Source organism: Ranitomeya imitator, chromosome 4 (genome assembly GCF_032444005.1).
Source record: "Ranitomeya imitator isolate aRanImi1 chromosome 4, aRanImi1.pri, whole genome shotgun sequence".
NCBI lineage: Eukaryota > Metazoa > Chordata > Amphibia > Anura > Dendrobatidae > Ranitomeya > Ranitomeya imitator.
The window spans coordinates 532,708,628-532,735,057 of record NC_091285.1 but is presented as its reverse complement, the minus strand read 5'-3'; the positions used below and the strand labels follow the sequence as shown (position 1 = coordinate 532,735,057).

Below are 26,430 nucleotides of genomic sequence, written 5' to 3'. Positions count from 1 at the left end.
CAACACAGCGCTAGAAGGAAGGCTTCCAACTCCACCTGGTTAGGGGGATTCCTGAGATGCTTACAAGCCAGCCAGACCACCACCAGCACCAGTGGTCCGGTACCCTGGACTGTGGCTGCCTGAATCATACAGTAAAGAGGTAAAGAGACTGCAACCCTGTGTTCTCCGTTTCTTTCTACACCACCTACCACCTGTCCCTACTACATCGGGAGCCCTGGGGACCCAGCTTCACCTGTGGGAAGCCATACCATCCCTGCTGCCATAACATCACCCCAGTGGACCCCTTTAAGCAGCGTTGGTCACCCCTGACTGAATACCACAGGTGGCGTCACAAACTTTTTTTATTTGACACACCCCTTTAAAGACTTTTCCCTTAACATGGGCGCCCAGGGCCACGGATTGGGTCATCGCCGCCATGACACATCTCTTTAAGTACCTGACCCAGTCCTGAGTACCCCACGGCCCTGGCGGGCGTTCCATATCCATAAAAATTGGATGCTGTACTGTGTCTCCATATAGAATCCAATTTTTTCTCCCATTCACTGAGTTGAATGGGTTAGTATAGAGTAAAATTGTGCATGCTGAGAATTTTTTCCTTTTGCAGATTCAGTCATAGAAAAAAAATTGTTTATCTGCACTGCCTCATTGAATAACAGTGGTCCAAATGCCACCCAATTGTTTGATGGATAGCACTCAGACCAAAAATATGGTCATGTTCACGAGCTCTGAAAGATTTTATCTGATTAAATGCTCTTTGAGCACTAATGGCAAGCAATTAACATGTGAATGTCAGGTGTAATGTGATTATAGTAAATCTTAAGCCCCCGTCACACACAGCGAGATCGCTAGCGAGATCGCTGCTGAGTCACAAGTTTTGTACCGCAACAGCGACCTCAGTAGCGATCTCGCTATGTGTGACACGTAGCAGCGATCAGGCCCCTGCTGTGAGATCGCTGGTCGTGTCGGAATGGCCTGGGCCATTTTTTGATCGTTGAGGTCCCGCTGGGTAGCACACATCGCTGTGTTTGACACCTTACCAACGACCTCGCTGACAGGACGTCCCATTGAATCATCATGAAATAGCATCGTTCTACAGGTCGCTACAGGTCGCTAAAGTTCGCCGCATCGCTGCTGCGTCGTTGGGGAGATCGCACTGTGTGACATCTCACCAGCGACCACATAGCGATGCTTGAGCGATCCCTGACAGGTCGTATCGTTGTCGGAATCGCTCAAGCGTCGCTATGTGTGACGGGGCCTTAACTCTAATTTATTGATTAATTTACTAATCAGTTTAGAAAGTCACTCACTATATTTTACAGTCCAGGTATATAGCACAGCTTATGCGGTTTAGTGAAATGTGCAATAGCCTTTCTTTTTTAATCTGCTATTCTTTGTATCTTTCGTATCTTGCACAGAGCTTGGTATCCAAAACTGTGGAAACACAAAACAACACATGTACAGTGCAAATTGCAATTAAGTATTTGAAGATGTGGGAAAAAATCTGTCATGGGGATAACAGACATTAGTTGTTATAATGTAGAAACCAAACAAAAACAATTTAATTTAGTAGCTGAATTTTAATTTCTGATTGGAATTTATTTGTAACTAGATAATGATTGGATAAGAATATGCTCAACATCCTGAAAGTGATACACAATATACCCAAAGTTCACCAATAAAGATATACATACATGGTTTACATCTACCAACTGCATTTTATGAATAAGAAAAACAAGTAACGTTCGTTAGCATTCTTCCTTTCGGATTGTCATACAATGTTTTATATTGAGTTCATATTGTATTTGATTAGCTCTGGGCATTAAATAATTTTATATACCGTAATAAAAACAATCAAATTGAGAACATTTTCATGTGACCGTTCCTTCAATTAATCATAGACGTTTGTTATATCACACTCAGCTTTCAAAACAGAAAAATAATGTCAGATCAAAGGTTAATAACTTGGCCAGCATAGTCAGATAACAAAACGGGATACATGTTTTGTACATGTATCTGTACAACAAGCATCCATGTAATATAAGCAAATATTACATTTACATTAAAATTACATTTATTGTTTGTATAAATGTACATATAAGCCATCTGACAGAACTCATGTAGACATTTGGCTACACGCAGATCTAAAATCTTAAAATAGATTTCACATAACTCGTTGATATATTTTCACATTGCAGGATTTGTACAAATTGTTTTTTACTGGTTTTCATCTCTGCTGCATCTACTGGGATGTCAGAGAACAGCATCTCTATATAAAACTATTTACTAAAAGCACGCTGCAGGGCATGTTTTAATTAATGTTTATAGCACATCCAAGAGGTCTGGTTGAATGAGAAGACAGATTTGCAATGTATCTGTAGTGATCTCAGAGGCAGCTGCTGCCAAGGCCATTTGTCCTCAAGTCCGAGTTGTTTGAAGAGCCGTTGTAAGACTGAAAAGTTTGCATCTCCTGGTTCAAAATGGTCATCTTTTTAGCACGAAAAGATGACATTGAGCATTGGAATGATCCTGTCACCGAGGAGCTTGTATCAGTGTCTGAGGTCCTTCTTCTTCCACAGTAGCGTTGAAGACCTTTTCGAAAGTGTATTGTAAAAAGGCCGTATGTGATGGGATCTAGACAGGCATTGACAAGGCCAAAGATGAAAAGGATATGTGTGAGGGATTGAGAAACTTTCTCTTCCATGGTCTCAGGATAGAACCAATACCACAACCCAAGGAGATAGTAAGGGGTCCAGCAAATGATAAAAGAGCTAACAATTACAATGCTCATTTTCAGAGTCCTCATCCGTGCTTTGGGGATGTTATTCTTGGAGCGCCGGAGGTAAACGTCTTTAGAAGACACTGTAATATAATAGGAAAACATTTTGGTCTAACATTTCTGACATAACAGAAAGAAAATGAAAATATTATACAGTATAGTACCAATGTTTTAAGCAAGAGTGGGAAAAACATTGCAAAGTAAAACTGCTTTCAAAAATAGGAGTGTTGATAGTGTTGATAGTTTATTTGTAGCAATTAATAAAATGAAAAGTGAATAAACAACTTGGAAATCTGAATCAAATCAATATTTGGCTTGACCACCCTTTGCCTTGGAAAATACGTCAAATCGTGGTGTCTAGGTACATTTGCATACATTTTTTGAAGGAACCAGCAGAAAGAATGTTTTAAACATCTTTGAGAACTAACCACAGATCTTCTGTGCATGCAGACGTGTACAAATCATTCTGTCTCTTCATGTAATCAAATACAGACTTGATGTTGAGATTATGGTTCTTTGGGGGCCATATAATCAATTACAGCACTCCTTGTTCTGCTGTACTCTGAAGATAATTCTCAATGACATTGGCTGTATGTTTGGGGTCTTTGTTCTGCTGTAGAATACATATGGAGTCAATCAGATTCCTCCTTCATGGTATTGCATGATGGATGAGTATCTGTCTGCGTTTCTCAGCAATGTGACTCCAAAAAATGGGCAATGTTTAGGACCGTGTAGACGTAGTGGTCAGCCAAGGAAGTATCCAGCAAGCCAGCACCTCAGAACTGGATGTAACCAGTGGGACCCAGCTGTATCCATCTACTCTTCAGAGAAGTCTGTCCATAAGTGGTCTTCATGGAAGAATTACTGACAAAAACTATTCCTTTGTCACAAAAACAATCCAAGTGACTCAACTGTAAAAAGAAAACAAAGAAACTAGGGTGCAGAAAAAATTCAGCACGTGCTCTGGATTGATCAGTCAAATTGTGAAATATTTTGCTGTAACAGAAGACAGTTTGCACAAGGGCTGGAGAGCAGTACAATAATAAGTGTCTGCATGCAACAGTAAAGCATGGTGGAGGTTTCTGGCTAGTTTTGGCAGCATTTCAGCAGATGGAGTTAGGGATCTACTCAAGAGTAAAGGTGTCATTAATGCTGAGAAATACAGGCAGATACGTATCCGTCATGCAACACAGGTAAGTGTCTAATAGGCTCCAAATGTATTATAAAATATTACGTATTATATAAATAAATATAGACTATTGAGTGGTGCACATGCGCGGATCACAGACCTGCAGGAATGACAGCTAGCGGACAGCTGTGGTGCGGGGCTTCCATGTCATCTGCATAGACGATCTGGTGCTTCCGCACATGTGACCGTGATCTGCCTCCCTAGTTACCCCAGGAATCTGTTTGATCTGCGCATGCGCCAATATGCCCAGTATCTGGCATTATTTCCTGCGTCCATGCAGGGGTACGGAGTCTTAATACATCGTGCATGATTTCCTTTTTTCGCACAGCTACATGGAAACTTCTCTGCACGGGCGCATGCGCCATTAACACATAAATCCATATATCACCACAGCTGATGACCACTCTCCTACACAATTCATTACATCCAACCAGCAACGCAGTACATGCTATTTAAACCAGCATGCCCCCTGCCCAGACACGCCTCCCAAAGAAGCATTGCGAAACGTGCGTCGAGGCAGAGGGACGCCGAGGAATTTCACGTGGCTGCACATCAGGTACATCAGGTACATTACCTTTAGATACTAACTTATTATTTGCGCTTTATCACTACTGGCCATAGCGTAGTTAGGTACACAGGGACAAATTCAGTTTTGCCCAGGAATGTTCCAACAGTGGGTTTTTTTGGTTATACACATACCTTGTATTTAAGGGCTTGTTACTTAGTCCCTGATTTAGGCTAATATATTTGCAATTTACTGAGGTGTATTACCAGGGGCAATACTTTATTCATTTTCTGTACATGCAGCCATTGTTATGTAATATCCTATGGAAGTGAAGTCCCTCTTTTTTTGGACCAAGTACCCTCTTTATAATGTATATTTTGTCTTTTTAATCTTTATGAATAAAGAATTGTTTTTATTTTAGTACCACTGTGGAGATCATTCTTTATTTATGTCTGGTCACCTGCTAGTGAGATTCCAAATGTATACTGCAGCAGGACAATGACCCCAAAGACACAAGTAATGCCATTAAGAACTGTCTTCAGAGTAAAGAAGAACACAGAGTCCTGTAAGTGATATGTTCCCAAAGGATCCCTGACCTTATCATCTAGTCTGTGTGGGTTATACTAATAGACAGAAGGGTTTGTGCAAGCCTGCATCCACAGAAGATTTGTGCTTTTCCAAGATGTTTCAAACAACCTCCCTGCAGAGTTCCTTCAAAATCACTAAGTCTACCTAGGAGAATTGATCCTTGGATGCTATTCTGAGGGGGAAGTCACACCAAATTTTAAAATGATTTAGATGTTTATTTTGCTGGACCTGGTCCATCAGTATTGTGTGGACACTAGATAGGTGCCCTGAGAAACACCTGTTACCTGATGGTATTCCAGCTCTTATTTTGATTAACTGGCCTAGCGCAATATCATTGTTGACGCACATATGGAACCATACAAGGTCGACAAACCAAAAAAAAGAGTCATGTATGCCATCAAGTATGAAGCATTTTTAATGCTCCCATCCAATGACCATAGAATGAATCACTGACGTACCATGTTGACTGGGTCTTACATATCGATTTGCCCCAACTCTTTTAATTAGATCATAAATTATATTTTTATCATTGTGCAAAAAAGATGACAGGTCCAACTCTCAGGTGCACTATAGCACTGAAATACTACAAATCTCAATGGGCCTCATAAAAACTGTCAAAAAATATGTATTTTCACTCATAAGCATCCAACCAAAACTCAGCTTTAATTCGTTAAACTACCCTGGAAAAAGTTCATGTGGGCAGAGTTTTGATAAATTTGTCCCTTTGACTCACAAGTGATAGTCTAGGGCTTCTCTCTGACCGCAATATGGTAGATAAGAAGTCCAGTGTTAGCCCAGAATGATTCATTGTGGAAAATCGGACATTAGGGAAGATACATGTAAATCTTCATCTGTCATACAAATTATGTATCTACAGTGTCTGATTTTGAATAGTAAAATATCTTGTTTTAATTTTCGGCAATGTGAAGTACAAACATACCATTTTCTGATACGTTGCCCCATTACCCTTCCCATAGTTAGTGTCTTGGATATTAATGGCGTTCCCACTATAAATGTTAGTGACCTGTACACATGAGGGGCCCAGAACTACTAAGAGAAGTCGTACATCCCAGCTTACAATGGTAATGGTTTTATCCCAGCATAGTACTTACAGGTTCCCTTGCTCATGCGCTTTGAGATTTCCAGCAGAATTCTTGAATAACAGGAAATCATGATCAGCAGAGGAAGCAGGAAGAGGCACACAAAGCTCACCATGTTGTAGGTTGTTTCCTGCCAGTGCTCCTGGAAACTGCCTCTGGTGGTGCACTGGGTGAAGTTCTGTGGCTCAGTGATTGTTACTGTATGAAACAGAAAGAGCTGGAAGGAAAGGGGAGACAGACAAAAGACTTGTTTTATCTATACAACATCAATGTAAATGATTTCCAGCAACACCAAAAAAGCAAAAGGGCAGATTTACAAATCTCTATGCACTTTATCACCTTGCTGAGTGGTTGTGTTTTATTAAGAAAGACCATAGTTTTAAGATGTGAAACAATGTCCAACAAAGTTGATGCAAAATTGGTCTAAAGTAGGTCAACGAATATCCCATTGACACTTCTAAGTTTTGCATATATGTTCTATTACTTGTTTTTGTGGAGAGAACACACCCATCATAGAAAATAGCCCAAATCAAGTGTGCCTTTTTGCAGACCAATTGTCCACAAAAATGAGGCAGAAACATGTCTGGAATAATCTAAATCACATACCAAATTTACACATATCAACAAATGCGTGTAAGACAGTGGTGTACCACTAATAGCGGCAGATTATGCTGCCACTATAGGATCTATTAGTCGGGGGGATCTCAGTGCCAGCTCCAACGCTGCCACACACCCGACATCATACTTTCAACTGTATCTGCATCCTAGATACAGATCCAGAAGCTTCCTGCTCTAACATTCTGCGTCTGAGCTCTGATGCAATAATGTCACTACACTGTGCCTGCTGTGCAGAGCTTTAGACCACATGCTACAGCCTGGAGCAGCAGGTGAATGGAGAGAGGTAAGCATTTTTTTTTTAAATCAATGAGTACATTGTGAGGGTCATTATACTATTTGGAGGGCCTTTATACTATTTGGAGGGTTACATGGGACTCATTATACTATTTAGACGCGTACATGGGAATCATTATACTATTTGGAAGGCTATGTGGGGTCCATTATACTATTTGGAGAGCTATGTGGGGGGCTTTCATAATGTGTGGTGGCAATTATTCTATTCGGAGGGCTGTGTGTGTGTCAGTATACTGTATGGAGGGATGTATGGGGGTAAAACTGTATGGAAGTCTGTGTGGAGGCCATTATACTGTGGCTATGTGGGGGAGCAATTGTACTATTTGGAGATCTGTGTGTGGACGATTTGTACTGCTTGGATGGCTGTTGGTGAGCCAATAATAGTGTGAAGTGCTATGTGTAGTTATTTGTTAACCCTTGTATAGTATTTGAATCTTGAATAAAATAAGTGCTTTTCTGATTTTTTATTTAAGAAGCTCTGTTCTAAATCTAAAGAGATCTTTTTTCTATTGTTGGAGGTTGTTTTATTTTGTGTTTCTCTTCCAGAGTTTATTTTATTTAATTTAGATACTATTTTTTCTTTTTCTTTCCTAGAGCCTAACTCAATAACGAGGCCTTTCAGCACAGCTTTATGTGCCTCCAATATGTTAGTCACATGTTCCTTCGAGAAAGTTTTATTTGAAATAGTTTCTTATGTATTCTTTGGACTCATTGTTATTCATAATGATGTTATTCATGTTGCAATCCAATGGACATTTCTTGTGAGGGTTCAAAATGATATTAAGAAATAGTGGGACATAATCTAAGTATATGATGGAATCATAAAAGGCTTTCTTAACTGTATTCAGAAAGTGGTGTAGTAAGAATAAATCTATTCTTGAATACTTATTACGGTATATACTGAGGGAAAAAAAGGAATAGCCCTTAGTTGTTGGATGTAATAGGTTTCCAATTGTCAATCTAACGCAGCTTTGCCATAGATTTTTTTTTCATATAACGGAGTGTCGTCAGTGGTACAGATGAATGACTATCAGAGGTGTCTAATGGAGGGTATATAGTTAGGGTAAAGTTTACTACTACTATCTGTATGCCTTCAGAAGATTTGCTGAGTGATGTCAATATGTTTTAAAGAAGTATTGGTGGTTTGCGCATTTCGAGAATACTGTAAATATGTACCAGAGTATAAATGTATTGTGGATCATGCATTTCCGAAAAACAAATCTTCCATCATCATCACAGTTACCATGTTTACAGGTAAAGGGGATTTTTCTACTAATCACAAAAGAGACATCTTTATTATTTTTAAATGGTGAATTTGAGTTGTACCATCTAGTATAAATTTTCTTTTTGGTGAATGGAGTGTATGTTTTTTTTTAAAATGGGTCTTGTCATGATTTGGCTGGTGTAGGTAGCTCGGTATTTCAGGGTTTAATGTTTACAGCCTCCCTTTGGCATTTGCTAGCCTTTTTATAGCCTCGTTTTGGGTCACTCCCTGTCAGTTATGCTCCTGCCCTCGGCTGGAGTTGGTTGACCCTTTGTCTGCCTGTGCCTTGTGCCTGTTATCTTGTTGCTCATTTGGTTATGACCCGGTCTGACCCTTGTTGTGAGTTTGTCTGCTGTCTTGGTGCTGTTTATTTGCATGCTTGTTTTTTTGACTCCTGCTTTGCCCTTAGACTACCCGCTTTGTCTGACCCCTCTGGTACCACGTTATCTCTTTGGTTGTGACCTCGGCATTTGTCCCTGACCACATTCCTGTTTGCCCCTTCTACTATTTGTGCCATCCTCTGGTTTTGACTTTCGTCTGTCTGACACTTTTCCTGCTTCACCCAGCAGTGTATAGCTCTCCGGGACTCCAAGGTTTGGCTCTGCCCCAGACACTCCCCCGGCAGTCACATGTTTAAGGTCCTGTTCATCTGAAATACTTCTCTTTACCATGGCTACACTACTCCTCCAAGATCCCTGATTGCGTACCCAGTATACTTTCACCCAAGCTCAGGACACCCGTACGGACCTGTCTGTAAGTACCGTGCTGGGTGCGTGACAGGTCTCTTGAAGAAAAGCAATATCTATTTCATTTTTTCCAAGAATCTCAGAATTTACAATCTCCTTTGAAGGATGTTTATACTTTTCACATTGAAGGTTATGATATTTAAGTTAGCCATGGTTTAACCTTTTCACCTCCGAGCCTGGTTTCACCTTTCTAACCAGGCCACATTTTACAATTTTGACCAGTGTCATTTTATGTGGTAATAGCTCTAGAGCACTTCTACAAATCCCAGATTCTAAACGTTTTTTGCGTTTATTTGTGAAAATATCGGAATTTGGGAATTTTACATTGTCACATGGGGAAATACGGTATGTAAAAATGGCACACGGTTTCTGCTGAATGTGGCAATACCCCATATGTATCTGCAAAGTACTGCTTAGCCACATGGCAAGACTCAGGAGGGATGGAGCGCTATTTGACTCTTGGAGAACAAATTATTGCAGAATAGTTTGTGGACTCCATATACAGAGCCCCTGATGGCCAGAAGAACATAAACCCCCTTCAAGTGACTACATTTTGAAAATTACACTCCTCTGGGAATTTATCTACAGGTGCAGTGACGATTTTGACTCCATGGGTGTTTGCCAGAAACAAGCAACGGTGGATGTTGCTGAGTGCAAACTGCAAATCTACCATTGTAGTGCCTGTACAATCTAGTGCCCATAAGTTGTAGTACCCAGTATATTGTAGTACCCATACATTATTGTACCCATACATTGTACCCAGTTTGTGCTTCTGGAGACATGGACCCCGTAAATTAATCAAACTCTCATCACTACAGAAATTCCAAACATGTAGACACTAACTGTGGCCTACGCACATTGTGGGGCTCAGAATGGAGGGGGCATTTGGTTGTGTGAGTGCACAATTCACTGGATTTCTTTTGGGGGTGCAATGAGCCAATTTGCTTTTCCAGAGCCTTTGTACTACCAGTAACGTGAAAGCCCCCTATATTCCCATTGACAGATGACAACTTGAGTAGTGACTTTCTTTTTTTGTGCATTCGGTTGAAGCTTTTATTGATAACATTTTACATAACATTTTGGACCACATTTATGCTGCACATTAGGACTCCTTCACATGTCCTGGTGATTCCTGAACAGGAAAAACCAGTACTGTTGAAATCCGTGGTCCGGGTCCATGTGACATCTGTGTGTCTGTGTGCTGTCCGTGTCTGTGTGTCCGTGGGCTGTCAGTGTGACACCTATAGAATGAAATGCAGCATAAATATTGTAGAGTTTTATGTATTAAAGATGTTCAAAGATGGAGATAGATAGAGATGAGGAACATGATAGATGATAGATAGAAATATGTCAGTGCGATTTCTAATCAATGCTTTGCGTGCTTATTTTTCTTTCAAATAAACAAATAAATGATAAAACAGGGCTTGGGGTCTCCCATAATTTTCATAACCTGCTGATGGAAACCAATGGCATGGGGCTGATGTTAATTTTTTGTGAAGGGGCCAATAGCCGTAAAGGTTCCCAGGCTATTAATATCAGCTCACAGTTGTTTGCTTAGCCTTTACCGGTTATTATAGGGGAGACCCCAAAAAAATAATGTGGGTCCCCACCTATAACTACAAAGCAGAAAGGCTAATCAAGACTGCTGCGGGCTGATATTAATAGCCTAGGAAGGGGCCATGGATATTGGTCCCTACGAAACTAAGAATATCAGCCCTAAGCTCTTAGCCTCTCTCTTCCCACTTGGCCTAGTGCCGTGGCAAGTGGGGTAGAAGTCAGCTATTTTATGGCCACTGACAGAAAGCCCATGGGTTAGTCATAGAGAGGCACCTATAAGACGACCTCATTATTAAACTGGTAGTCTAATTTAATAAAGACACAGACAGAGTAAATTTCTTTAATTGAAATAAACACACAGACTCCTTTATTTGAGATAAAAACTCCCCGACCAACTTTTACCCATTTATTCAGCAAAAATGAAAATAAAAAAAGCAAAGTCATACTCACCTTTCCGTCTATTAATGGCCAAGTCCCACGATTATCCGGAAGGTTTTGCGGTCACGTCAGTGATGATGTTCTCACGCGATATGTTGTGCAGGACTGAAGAGAGGTAGGAAAACATTCTAAATGGTCTTTCAAGACCAGCATAGGATGTACATTTTTATCAAAAGTGTTGAAAAAAGGTTACCATCAGTTAATTTGGTACATATGCAGCTGGATGGGAAAAGGAAAGCAAATGCCATTCCCAGCCAGGTGTTATATCAAAGATGGACCAACAGATCCATTGGAGCCTGGACTTGTGTGTATTTTTAGAGCGATAAGGTGTGAAGTTCGTCTCCCAACAAAGTCTTAATTATCTTGTCATTAAAGGGGAGGCAGAGAGATGAAAATATATAGGGTAAACTTACATTGCTGTCTAAATTTAGGACTGTATTAATAAAGCTGTCCCAAAAGTAAAAAAAAAAACACACAGAAGAAAAAAAGAGTAAAAATTATCCCATATAAAAATATATCAAAGTTTAGGTATAGTGGATGGGGGAAACCAAAAAATAGCAACCCCGAGGAAGCCCACAGGAAAGACGCACGTTGGGGCTGGCAGCATCTGGCGCCAGGTGGATATAATGGGTAAGAGCTGAATGTGGCAGTTTTTTGTAATTTTCGCTCCCTTAAAGTGATATCCACCTCATTACTTAAGTGGTGGTATATATCTTTTTTACATATACAGTATATTTTATGCATGTGGTATATGAACTAGCACTTTTTCCGCATGGGAGTAATTACTGCATGAGCACTGGCGATTTATTAGACTTTGCTGCTATTATTCGGTTTCCCCCATCCACTTTACCTATTTTTGGGACCATGTGCTTTACACTTGTGTTATTTAACTATCCACTTTGTCTTTTTATGTGATTTATGTAATTTAGTCTTTTGTATTGCATTCCTTGAAAAAACTTTTGATATATTTTATATGGGATAATTTTTGCGCTTTTTTCCTTCTGTGTGTTTTCATAATTATGGGAGTATCCCTTGCTAACATAGACCCCCTCACCACGGGGTATAGGGTTTCATCTATTATTGTTAATATGGGTTCTGTTCTAAGGATCCTGCTTAAAATGAAAAAAAGAAGCATTTAATGTAAAATATTGGGTTGGCGCCATCATATTTTGCGGCGCATTATTATTATCATCATTGTCCCCATTGAGGCTCACAATCTAAATTCCCTATCAGTATGTCTTTGGAATGTGGGTGGAAACAGGAGAACCTGGAGGAAACCCACGCAAACACGGGGCAAACATACAGACTCCTTGCAGATGTTGGCCCTGGTGGTGTTTGAACCAAAGATCCCAGTGCTGCAAAGCTACAGTGCTAACCATTGAGCCACCGTGCTGCCCATTAGTTTTGTGAAAGACATTTCTTGCCTATCAATGCCGTAGCAACTGGATCACAGTGTGGCAGGCTCCAATGGTGACACTGTTGCTGGTACTCAATGGAGCACTGCGGTTGGTCTACATAGTGTGTACTGTTAGTGACATAAGTGTGGATACATTGGCTACAATTAGTCTCAGATTACCCAATTAATAGGAGAATAATGGCTGCATTTAGTATTAATTTTGTAATGACTTGTTGATTGATAGAATACAACATTCATTATTTTATGCTGCAATGCTGAATCTCACAAATACCATTACAGACTTGATTTTCTATAGAGCTGCCAGGGAAGCTTGGTTGACTTACAGAGTTCCATAGTCAGCCACAAATCAATTGATATCTACATCAAGCAGCCGTATGATGAACGTAGACAACAGTGATACATAGAATTTAAAGAAGAACGTTCGGAAAAACTGCAAACATAATGGATCTGCTGGATTTTGTATAATAATATTGTCAGTGTGGATGAGAGACGGAGGCAGTGAATGAATGATGGAGGCACCTTGCGTGGACAATCTTTTAAAGTACATTGCAGAATTTCTATGCTTGGTTTGCCGTGCAGCCACTTTACATTTTGATGAGGCATTCAGGACTCCCACACACCTTATACAACGGAATCTGTGAATTCATGTTGAAAAAAAGTTGACAACCGCATTCTTTTTCATAGAAAGGAATAAGAGGTTCTCTTAGTCTCCCTATAGACATCGGTGAATAGTGCTATAATCACAAAGTATCAAACTAGGAAGAAATAATTGACATTTCTCCTTCCAAAAAAAACATTTTCACTTTATTTCCTAATGACTGAAAATGGTTCTATTGAAATTGAATGTCTTTTTAGGAAAAGTTTAAGTGATTTTAATATTGACAAGAAGGTCTGCAAAAGAGAAATACTTTGGAGGTTTTGTGGAGCTAAATGCTCCAAAATTCGGAAAGAGTTTGTGCCAACAACCTCGTAGATATTCCTTGCACTACATTTACAGTATGAAGGGCTGCGGCTTTGTGAACAGGTCTTGGTTTAACATGTGCTAACATGCGCCAACTAAATAGCACAAAGTAAGCTAATGAAGAGGTGTTGTAACGTTTGAGAACAGCAGCAAGATGCACCAGATCTATCAAACAAAAGGAACCATGGTAAATTTGACGCATTTTCAGACTGATTAGTCTAAGCGTACAGTTTGTTCACATGGAGTATTTTGGTGTGGATTTTGAAACGGATCCTCTTCAAAATCCACATCACTGATAATTATTAAAAGAATATTTAAAGATGTTTTTATGTGGATTTTGAAGCACAGAAAAGTAGTTCATGTTGACATGCACTAAGGGTCTATTCAGACTAGCTGATATCGGTACTGTGCGTTGCTTGTTTCCTGATCAGCTAACAGACTGTAAACCACCCGAAGAACAAACAAAACAATTGTCAAGTGAAATTATTTTTAAAACTTTCTTAAAATCATCGTTCTTGGCATTATCCAGTGAAAATTGAAATTAGCTATCAAGAACACTGACAGCCTATGCACACAGAACGATCTATTACTATTGTTTTGTGCGCATGGGAAATATGGTCAGCATGTCGAAACACAATATTAAATGACCACTGATAGGCAAACATGCAGCCGATAGGCAATGTTTTAGGGTATGAAAGGAGAATGCATACAGAGCCATATCTGTATGTTCAGTCATGACCAAAAGTTAGGAGAGTGACGCAAATTTTGTTTTTCACAAAGTTTGCAGCTTCACTTTTTAGGGTACGTGCCCTCGATCAGGAATTGCTGCGGGTTTGACGCTGCATACTTGTCCGGTGTCAAACCTGCAGTGGCCAGATGTTACAGCATGTCCACTATGCGTCCACACATGCCCACTGATACTGACATAAGGGGCGTCTTTCCAGACCATAGCATGTCAATTTCCCTTGCGGAGACGCTAGTCTCCACAAGAGAAATGGCATCAATAGAATATACCGTACTGAATGTGGCAAATCCGTGGTTCAGTGAACACATGCAGATTTACCTGCATTAAATGGAAGGCAGCGCTTTGGACGAAGCAAATCTGCACTGCGTCCAAACTGCTGCTACTTTGTGATCGTGGGAATGTACCCTTGCAGTGGCAATTTGCATTAGATTGCTATGAAGAGTTGTGGTGAAATATGTGTATATATATCTATATGTGTGTAGAGACATATTTCACCACACATTATCACTAGTCACACATATAACCCTAGACATATGTGTATATATATATCTATGTGTGTGTAGTGACATATGACTAGGGTTATATGTGTGACTAGTGATAATGTAACACCTGTCCTGAAGGCAAGTCGCACCTAGGTGTTAATAGGTACTTCCTTGGGACTAGTAGAAATTGTGTCTCCATATCTCACCAGGAAGTCTGGCTAAGGCCAAGAAGAAAGGAACACTTGACACCCCCTAGTGCTTGGAGGGGAGATGCTAATTGTGGCCTGAGGGTTATGTTGTGAATTCTGTTGTCGAACTCCCTCCTGTGGTCGTGAATGGTACTTCGGCGAGTTCTGTCTATGGGCTCCCTCTGGTGGCTGTGAGTGAAGCTGCTGCTTCTGAGGTTCCTTACACAGGTGACGTGGTTTATCCTTTGGTTGACTGCTCTATTTAACTCCTCTCAGATCGTTACTCCATGCCAGCTGTCAATGTTTTTTGCATTGGTTCAGTTCGCTCCTGGATCTCTCTTGTGACCTGCCTTCTCCTGCAGAAGCTAAGTTCCTGATAGTCATTATTTGTTCACTGTTTTCTTGTTCAGCTGGTTTTCATGATTTTGTCTTGCTAGCTGGAAGCTCTGGGATGCAGAGTGGCCCCTCCGCACCGTGAGTCGGTGCGGAGGTCTTTTTTGCACACTCTGCGTGGTCTTTTGTAGGTTTTTGTGCTGATCGCAAAGTTACCTTTCCTATCCTCTGTCTATTTAGTAAGTCTGGCCTCCCTTTGCTGAAACCTGTTTCATTTCTGCGTTTGTGACTTTCATCTTTACTCACAGTCAATATATGTGGGGGGCTTCCTTTACCTTTGGGGAATTTCTCTGAGGCAAGGTAGGCTTTATTGTCTATCTCTAGGGCTAGATAAGTTCTTAGGCTGTGACGAGGCGCCTAGGTCTGGTCAGGAGCGCTCCATGGCTATTTCTAGTGTGTGTGATAGGATTAGGGCTTGCGGTCAGCAGAGCTCCCACATCCCAGAGCTCGTCCTGTATGAGGTTTAACTATTAGGTCATTCCGGGTGCTCCTAACCACCAGGTCATAACAGGGTTAGCTATTCCTGGGAACCATCTCACAAGTGTCTTCAGAGGAAAATAATATATATTCATTAGTAGATCGGCCGTGCCCAATCAAACAGACCGCAATTATGATATTAACCTGGGGGACCGGTCTAGAAACCTGACCTCAGACCAAAGTTATAAATTTAGGCTGCAGACAGAGAATTGTGTTCACATGATGGGAGCAGCCTGAGAAGCTGGTGTGATCCAATCTACATCATCCTACCCTCAGGGAGCAGAAAGCAACTACCAGTTAGATAATTTCTATAAGTTTCCCCGGTTTATTTTGACACTGTTTTGCATAAGTTGTATGTCTTTTTATTATCATATTTTTATACCTTTTTCTTATCGTAAGCATTGAACCTTTTGTTATTAAAGTATAAAACTTTAACAAGTTGAACCTTGAATGTTCTAAAAGAATCCATAACCTAAGGTGTGTGAGCCTTATGAGTGATAGACATATTTTTATCAGTATTGTTAGTTCCGGGACTCATCGCCCGTGTATTCGATGAGTGGTGGCAGCGTGTATGAGCGGGTGTGTGGCCTGGGTTGGTGTGTGATTTATGCTCCCATTACAGCATAGGACAGAGGTTGAATGCTGGACTGAGAGAGGGGAGATAGATTAACCCTTGCAGGCACAGCCCCAAGTCACGTGTGAGAGCAGGCACGTGACGAATAAGTGACACCACGGAGAAGGGATCTGTGACAAGAGTGATCAGATAAATTACAAAAAAAATAGAAAGTCATTCTTTTTCATGAAAATTAACTTAATCACAAAAACCCCACTTCCACTCATTTTCAGCCCTGCCACAAAATGACCTCCTTCCTTTATTGCAGTGATGAGCTGCAAGAAATAATCAGCCTATTGTGCGTGCTCAATTGTCCATTGGCAAAAGTGGAACATTTAAACATATTATTTTATATGGATAGTAACATAAATTGCTTATTTTATGAAAAAAGATGCATAAATAAATTAAAAATAAATTAAAAATGTGTCTAATAAAATCTGTTTATTTAATGTGATAACAGGACATTCACATTAAATAAATGGAAATATTTTTTACAGTATGTGTAACAGACACTTAATTCTCGTATTTACCCACCATTATCAGCAAGAAAAAAGAGAACATGACAGTGACATAAAAATGAAGCGCCATGTGTCACAAAAAAAGAATAAAAAATTAATTGAATATCTAAACAAGAAAAAAAAATTATTGATCTTTAACCCCTTTCTGACCTCGGACGGGATAGTACGTCCGAGGTCAGATCCCCTGCTTTGATGCGGGCTGCGGCGGTGAGCCCGCATCAAAGCCGGGACATGTCAGCTGTTTTGAACAGGTTGACATGTGCCCGTAATAGGCGCAAGCAGAATCGCGATCTGCCCGCGCTTATTAACTAGTTAAATGTCGCTGTCAAATGCAGGCAGCGGCACTTAACTACCGCTTCCGGCCGGGCGGCCGGAAATGACGTCATCGCCGACCCCCGTCACATGATCGGGGGTCGGCGATGCTTCAGAATTGTAACCATAGAGGTCCTTGAGACCTCTATGGTTACTGATCGCCGGCAGCTGTGAGCGCCACCCTGTGGTCGGCGCTCACAGCACACCTGATTTTCAGCTACATAGCAGCGAACAGCAGATCGCTGCTATGTAGCAGAGGCGATCGTGCTGTGCCTGCTTCTAGCCTCCCATGGAGGCTATTGAAGCATGGCAAAAGTTAAAAAAAAAGTTAAAAAAATGAGAAAAAAAATAAAAAAATATAAAAGTTTAAATCACCCCCCTTTCGCGCCAATCAAAATAAATCAATTAAAAAAATATCAAATCTACGCATATTTGGTATCGCTGCGCTCAGAATCGCCCGATCTATCAACTAAAAAAAAAGCATTAACCTGATCGCTAAACAGCGTAGCGAAAAAAAAAATTGAAACGCCAGAATTACGTTTTTTTGGTCACCGCGACATTACATTAAAATGCAATAACGGGCGATCAAAAGAACGTATCTGCACCAAAATGCTATCATTAAAAACGTCATCTCGGCACACAAAAAATAAGCCCTCAACTGACCCCAGATCATGAAAAATGGAGACGCTACGGGTATCGGAAAATGGCGCAATTTTTTTTTTTATTTTTTTTTTAGCAAAGTTTGGAATTTTTTTTCATCACTTAGGTAAAAAATAACCTAGTCATGTTAGGTGTCTATGAACTCGTACTGACCTGTAGAATCATAATGGCAGGTCAGTTTTAGCATTTAGTGAACCTAGCAAAAAAGCCAAACAAAAAACAAATGTGGGATTGCACTTTTTTTGCAATTTCACCGCACTTGGAATTTTTTTCCCGTTTTCTAGTACACGACATGCTAAAACCAATGATGTCGTTCAAAAGTACAACTCGTCCCGCAAAAATTAAGCCCTCACATGGCCAAATTGACAGAAAAATAAAAAAGTTATGGCTCTGGGAAGGAGAGGAGTGAAAAACAAACACGGAAAAACGAAAAATCTCAAGGTCATGAAGGAGTTAAACCTCATGTATGAAAAAAAAATCTGAAAGTGTGCTTGGTTTAAAACAAAGGTAAATGGCCCAGTCTTCAAATGGGACCATGGTTTTTAGAACCTCTTGTTATAATGTAGAGGAATCATAAACATCCTTTATGTACATGTACAACTCTGCAAGAACCAAGAATCTGCAGAACGCTTTCCAATGTTATTATATGGTAACAATTTTATCTGGAAGGACGTAGAGTGTCCTGTTAGAACAGCTATGGGTAATGTCCCAGCCAAGTCATTCATAAATATGTCATAGCTGGAACATTATTGTCATTTTCTTTTCTCACTTTTACAAAAAGAAGTTACAGTGGTATTGATAAGAAAACCCTTTAGCAATTGGGGTTTACAGATGCTATGATGGGAATTCTTCAGGATAAGGCAACTATCAATTGATTTCCAGGATTAGAAGTTATAGTGATATACTGTAAGTATTTAAAGTAGGATTGTGTGTACAAAAAGAACTAAAAATGGGCAAAGTAGCTAAAAAGTGCACACTCCACTGAGAAGAAACACTAACCCCTTAAAGCGAATCTGATACCTGGGTTGAAGAAATACATCTTGTGGTTCTTGCTTAATCTGTGTCTGCAGTTTTGAGTTAATTAAATGCTCGTGCTCCAGGGCGGCCTGTAGGTGGGTCTTTTTTGGTGCTCTGGCCTCATAATCATCATTCTAGGCTTAAATGACAGGTCACTCAACCTTCAGTGGATTGCCTACTATTTCAAATACTGTACCAGCGCTTCTAATATTCAAAAAAAAAAAAATTGCTTCAACAAAATGGTGCCGGCAGTGTAGCCTGCACAGTAGCCTCTATTGGCAAGCGCTGCTCTCAATCTGACATACGGTGCCCACTGTATTCTGGGGACCAGTGCAGAGAGTATGGGGATTCAGATAGATTATGTTCTGGATACAGTTGTGCTCAAAAGTTTACATATCCCTGCAGAATTTTTGCTTTTTTGGCCTTTTTCAGACAATGTGAATGATAACACCAAAACTTTTTCTCTACTCATGGTTAGTGGTTTGGTGAAGCCATTTATTGTCACACTACTGTGTTTTCTCTTTCTAAATCAAAAGGACAACCCAAAACATTTAAATGACCCTGATCAAACCTTCACATACCCCATTTCTTAATATCGTGTATTGCCCCCTCTAACATCAATGACAGCTTGAAGTCTTTTGTGGCAGTTGTGGATGAGGTTCTTTATTTTCTCAGATGGTAAAACTGCACACTCTTCATGGCAAAAAGCCTCCAGTTCCTGTAAATTCCTGGGCTGTCTAGCATGAACTGTGTGCTTGAGATCTCTCCATAGTGGCTTAATGATATTTAGGTCAGGAGACTGAGATGACCACTCCATAACCTTCACTTTGTTCTGCTGTAGCCAATGACAGGTCGATTTGGCCTTATGTTTTGAATCGTTGAAATGTTGGAACGTCCAAGTATGTCCCATGGGCAGCTTCCGGGCTGATGATTACAAATTTGCCTCCAGTATTTGCTGATAATGTGCTGCATTCATCTTTCCTTCAACTTCGACCAAGTTTCCTGTGCCTTTTGTAGCTCACACATCTCCAAAACATCAGCAATCCACCTCCGTGATTTACAGTAGGAATGGTGTTCCTTTCATCGTAGGCATTGTTGACCTCTCTCCAAATGTAATGTTCATGGTTGTGGCCAAAAAGTTCAATTTTGGTCTCATCACTCCAAATTACCTTGTTCCAGAAGTTTTGAGGCTTGTCTCTGTGCTGTTTTGCGTATTGTAGGCGAGATACTTTGTGACATTTGAATGGTGATGGCTTTCTTCTGTCGACTCATGCAGCCCATTTTTCTTCAAGTACCTCCTTATTGTGCATCTTGAAACAGCCACACCGCTAGTTTTCAGAGTGTCTTATATTTCAGATGATGTGATTTGTGAGTTTTCCTTTGCATCCCAAACAATTTTCCTGGCAGTTGTGGATGAAAGTTTTGTTGGTCTACCTGACCATGGTTTTGTTTTTACAGAGCCCCTGATTTTCCATTTGTTAATCATAGTTTGAATGCTGCTGACTGTCATTATCAATTCCTTGGATATCTTTTTGTATCCCTTTCCTGATCTTCTTCCTGTAGATTCGTTGACAATTTTTTGCTTTCCCCATTACTCACAATCCAGAAACGTCAGTGGCTGGAAGAAAGATGCAAGAGTCTGTCTGGAGATCCCAGAAACTCACTCATATTTTATGCACTCACACTGATTACAAGCAAACAGGTCACAAGTTACCTTTAGTTGCCATTCAAACCCATTTGTGTCAACTTCTGTGCATGTTATCAGGCCAAAATCACCAGGGTATGTGAACTTTTGATCAGGGTCATTTGGATGTTATGGGTTGTCATTATGATTTAAAAAGAGAAAATGTCATTATTATTTAAAAAGAGAAAATACAGTAGTTTGACAATGAATGGCTTCACCCAACCACTAACCATGAGTGGAGAAAAAGTTTTGGTGTTATCATTCATATTCTCTAAAAAAAACGCCAAGAAAGCAAAAATTCTGCTAGCTTTGTAAACTTTACAGCAGAAATGTATACCAAATTCATAATGTTTTCCTACTTTTATGAATTTAAAAAAATCATTTTTTGTGTGAGCACTTTATTTTTCAATCGATGTATCTGTTTTAAGTAATTCTGGCTTTATGTTTTACTTTTTTTATAACATGGCTTTTTTTTATAGCAGAGGTAGCTACTAGTAGAATAATACCAATTCTCGACTATACAAATACAGGTCCTTCTCAAAAAATTAGCATATAGTGTTAAATTTCATTATTTACCATAATGTAATGATTACAATTAAACTTTCATATATTATAGATTCATTATCCACCAACTGAAATTTGTCAGGTCTTTTATTGTTTTAATACTGATGATTTTGGCATACAACTCCTGATAACCCAAAAAACCTGTCTCAATAAATTAGCATATTTCACCCATCCAATCAAATAAAAGTGTTTTTTAATAACAAACAAAAAAACCAACAAATAATAATGTTCAGTTATGCACTCAATACTTGGTCGGGAATCCTTTGGCAGAAATGACTGCTTCAATGCGGCGTGGCATGGAGGCAATCAGCCTGTGACACTGCTGAGATGTTATGGAGGCCCAGGATGCTTCAATAGCGGCCTTAAGCTCATCCAGAGTGTTGGGTCTTGCGTCTCTCAACTTTCTCTTCACAATATCCCACAGATTCTCTATGGGGTTCAGGTCAGGAGAGTTGGCAGGCCAATTGAGCACAGTAATACCATGGTCAGTAAACCATTTACCAGTGGATTTGGCACTGTGAGCAGGTGCCAGGTCGTGCTGAAAAATGAAATCTTCATCTCCATAAAGCATTTCAGCCGATGGAAGCATGAAGTGCTCCAAAATCTCCTGATAGCTAGCTGCATTGACCCTGCCCTTGATGAAACACAGTGGACCAACACCAGCAGCTGACATGGCACCCCACACCATCACTGACTGTGGGTACTTGACACTGGACTTCAGGCATTTTGGCATTTCCTTCTCCCCAGTCTTCCTCCAGACTCTGGCACCTTGATTTCCGAATGACATGCAAAATTTGCTTTCATCAGAAAAAAGTACTTGGGACCACTTAGCAACAGTCCAGTGCTGCTTCTCTGTAGCCCAGGTCAGGCGCCTCTGCCGCTGTTTATGGTTCAAAAGTGGCTTTACCTGGGGAATGCGGCACCTGTAGCCCATTTCCTGCACACGCCTGTGCACGGTGGCTCTGGATGTTTCCACACCAGACTCAGTCCACTGCTTCCTCAGGTTCCCCAAGGTCTGGAATCGGTCCTTCTCCACAATCTTCCTCAGGGTCCGGTCTCCTCTTCTCGTTGTACAGCGTTTTCTGCCACATTGTTTCCTTCCAACAGACTTACCATTGAGGTGCCTTGATACAGCACTCTGGGAACAGCCTATTTGTTGAGAAATTTCTTTCTGGGTCTTACCCTCTTGCTTGAGGGTGTCAATGATGGCCTTCTTGACATCTGTCAGGTCGCTAGTCTTACCCATGATGGGGGTTTTGAGTAATGAACCAGGCAGGGAGTTTATAAAAGCCTCAGGTATCTTTTGCATGTGTTTAGAGTTAATTAGTTGATTCAGAAGATTAGGGTAATAGGTCGTTTAGAGAACCTTTTCTTGATATGCTAATTTATTGAGACAGGTTTTTTGGGTTATCAGGAGTTGTATGCCAAAATCATCAGTATTAAAACAATAAAAGACCTGACAAATTTCAGTTGGTGGATAATGAATCTATAATATATGAAAGTTTAATTGTAATCATTACATTATGGTAAATAATGAAATTTAACACTATATGCTAATTTTTTGAGAAGGACCTGTATATACATATATATATGAATGTATATATATATATATATATATATATCAGCACAGTAAAAAGTAGTGTGCAAAGTCTCATAGGCACATACAGTACTAAACCTTTTAAATAAAGTAAAAAAAAGTTGAAGCAGCACTCCATAATGCAGTTGTAAGGTGCTCTTTATTGACCCATATTGCGACGTTTCGGTCCTAGGTGTGGGTGTTTGAGAAAGGTCTACACCTAGGCCCGAAACGTCGCCATATGGGCGAATAAAAAGCATCTTACAACTGCATTATGGAGTGCTGCTCCATTTTTTTTCATATATATATATATATATATATATTTTTTTTTTTTTTTTTTTTTTTTTTTTTCTGGCTCAAAACAAAGTAAACAGTTCATACAAAGTCCTGCCAGTACTTTTGGGACAACACATAAAGCAGCTCTTGCAGGAGTCTGGAGTCTTCCTTTCCTCCACACAACACAGACAGAAAAAAAACACTGGCTGAACATTTAACATCCCACCCACACCCTTGAGGTGCAGATATGGTGAGTAGGCATCCTGTCCAGGCCCTTGGAACGACTGACTTGCTCTCAGCACCTATCATGCTGGAGGAAAACATATGGCTTTCACATCACGCAGGATAATAACCTCTGTGACACATATCTCTCTTCGCATATGGCGCCAGTGACCCTGTCACAATTTACATATATATATACACAAGTGCTTCTCACAAAATTACAATATCATCAAAAAGTTAATTTATTTCAGTTCTTCAATACGAAAAGTGAAACTCATATATTATGTAGAGTCATTACAAACAGAGTGATCTATTTCAAGTGTTTATTTCTGTTAATGTTGATGATTATGGCTTACAGCCAATGAAAACCCAAAAGTCATTATCTCAGTAACTTAGAATACTTTATAACACCAGCTTGAAAAATTATTTTAAAATTGGAAATGTTGGCCTACTGAAATGTATATTCAGTAAATACTTGGTCGGGGCTTCTTTTGCATCAATAACTGCATCAATGCGGCGTGGCATGGAGGCGATCAGCCTGTGGCACTGCTGAGGTGTTATGGAAGCCCAGGTTGCTTTGATAGTAGCCTTCAGCTCGTCTGCATTGTTGGATCTGGTGTCTCTCATCTTCCTCTTGACAATACCCCATAGATTGTCTATGGGGTTAAGGTCAGGCGAGTTTGCTGGCCAATCAAGCACAGTGATACTGTTGTTTTTAAACCAGGTATTTGCACTTTTGGCAGTATGGACAGGTGCCAAGTCCTGCTGGAGAATGAAATTTCCATCTCCAAAAAGCTTGTCAGCAGAGGGAAGCATGAACTGCTCTAAAATTTCCTGGTAGACAGCTGCGCTGACTTTGGTCTTGATAAAACACAGTGGACCTACACCAGCAGATGACATGGTTCCATCACTGATTGTGGAAACTTCACACTAGACCTCAAGCAGCTTGGATTGTCTGTCTCTCCACTCTTCCTCTTGAGTCTGGGGCCTTGATTTCCAAATGAAATGCAAAATTTACTTTCATCTGAAAACAACACCTTGGACCACTGAGCAACAGTCCAGTTCTTTTTCTCCTTACTCCAGGTAACACGCTTCTGGCGTTGTCTATTGGTCAAGAGTGGCTTGACACAGTGATGGAGATTGAAATCTCATCATACTCCTTATTAACAAATTGGGCTTTTAAATGTGAGACCTCTTTTAAAAAGTCCCCTGGATTAGTGCAGATGCGGTGTAATCTGTAAATTGCCTTTTGGGAATATAGGCCAACCAGATTGCAACTAATTTTAGCAATATAGCTATTTGAATCCACCGATTTATGGTAGCATTTGGTGAAAATGGCATGATTCTGTATAAAAATGTTCAAATCCAGAAAATTAATTGTAGACAGAATTTTGCTGGACAGAAGTAAGGCTCACTGGCCTGTATTTCCTGGCTCCATCTTCTTTCCTTTTTTGAAGATAGGTGCAACATTTTCACTTTTCCAATCTTCTGGGACTTCTGTTTTCTAGAATTTTTCAAAGATTCTGGCTAGTGGTTCTACAGTTTTCTCTGCTAACTCTTTCAGTACCATAGGATATAATTCATCTGGACCAGGAGATTTCAATTCATTTAAATTAGCTATGTGTTCCCTCACCATCTCTCTGTTTAGAGATAGTAAGAATTCTGTTATTCTTTTGATGACACTGCGAAGATCAGTTGATGTTACAATTGCTTAATTACAGAACACAGATGCAAAATAGGAATTTCAAAGTTGCGGCTTCTCAACATAATTTTTGACCACTTCATCCTTTTCAACCTGTAAAAATCCTATAGCATCTTTGATGTACTCACAAGATCCTTTTTTACTGATTTTGGTCTCCCTTGCAAGTCTCATTTCATTAATGGCTTTAGCTCTTCCTATGCTTGCCCTTCATTCCCTGCCGACAACATTATATTCTTTTGATATGCCCCCCCCCCCTATTCATTTGATTATATTTTTTCTCCTTTTTAGCAAGTGTTTAAGTTCTGTGTTCATCCATCCTGGTCTCTTTAAATGCTTCCAATTCCTCCTTCTTTTTGGGATTGAAATGATTGTGCAGTGAGAATTTAATTTAGCAAAATCTCCTGTCCTTCTTGGACATATCTGTTCTTTCGAACATCCAGCCATTAGATTTTCTTACCCTCTTTCTGAGTCCACTAAATTCTGTCTTTCTGAAGTTCAAACTTAAAGTCTGAGTCCTCGTTGGTCTTCCTCCACTTGTAATTCAAAATAGCATGATTGCTGCCTCCTAAATTTCCAGCCATTTTTACTTACTCAAACATTTCCTCCCTGTTGGTAAGAATTAGGTCCAAAATTGCAGATCCTTTTATTCTCTCTTCTACCTCTTGAAAGAAAAAGTTGTCAGCAAGAGAATATAAGAATTTTCTGGACCCATTACTTTTGCCTGAGAGAGATTCCCAACAAATATCTGGATAGTTAAAATCTAAGGGAAGAAAATGTCCATGACATGATTAAGGGAGCTTAGTCTCCAGAAACACGTTGAGATTCTTACCCATATGGTTTGTGCTGAAGTTTGTATCCTCCATGTTTAAGTTTGTGAATAGAGAAAACTTTTCTTCACGGATTCGATGAAGCTGGACATTTCCTTCTCTTGAATTCTATATGCCTGGACACAGCGGGTCCGTGCTCCCGAAACTTGGCTTATGCATCACGGATAAGCTGGTTTATATTCCTTCTTTCACAGTTAAAATCTCCCATGATCACTATGTCATCCTTTTTTGAGAACAGAGACATCTGATGTAAAAAAAAGTTCATCCATATCATCAGTCTATCCAGGTGGCCTATAGTAAACACCTACAATAGTGTCCTTTCCGTTCTTCTCTTCTTCTATTCATACCCAAACTGTTTCTACAGAGCTACCAGTCTCTGAATCTGGATCTCTTTGGAGCTATACGTTTTTCTAAAGGTAGCGTTACACTTAACGATTTACCAACGATCACGACCAGCGATACGACCTGGCCGTGATCGTTGGTAAGTCGTTGTGTGGTCGCTGGAGAGCTGTCACACAGACAGCTCTCCAGCGACCAACGATGCCGAAGTCCCCGGGTAACCAGGGTAAACATCGGGTTACTAAGCGCATTGTAAAAGTAAAAAAAAAAACTACATACTTCCATTCCTGTCGCGTCCCCCAGCATCAGCTTCCCTGCACTGTGTAAGCGCTGGCCGGAAAGCAGAGCGGTGACACTGGGGGACGCAGGGAAGCTGATGCTG

General features: G+C 40.1%; 1 protein-coding gene across 1 annotated transcript in view; it reads right to left on the bottom strand.

Moving 5' to 3' along the window:
- Window positions 1–1,560: 1,560 nt before the first annotated feature.
- LOC138674243 (gonadotropin-releasing hormone II receptor-like) overlaps window positions 1,561–26,430 on the bottom strand; it is a 67,352-nt gene continuing 42,482 nt past the window's right edge. Inside the window, exons 3-4 of the mRNA XM_069762137.1 lie at window positions 6,171–6,375; window positions 1,561–2,859 (exon numbers count right to left, since the gene is read on the bottom strand). Coding sequence (XP_069618238.1) covers window positions 2,384–2,859; window positions 6,171–6,375 — 681 coding nt within the window. The 3' untranslated portion in view covers window positions 1,561–2,383. The remainder of the gene's footprint in view (window positions 2,860–6,170; window positions 6,376–26,430) is intronic.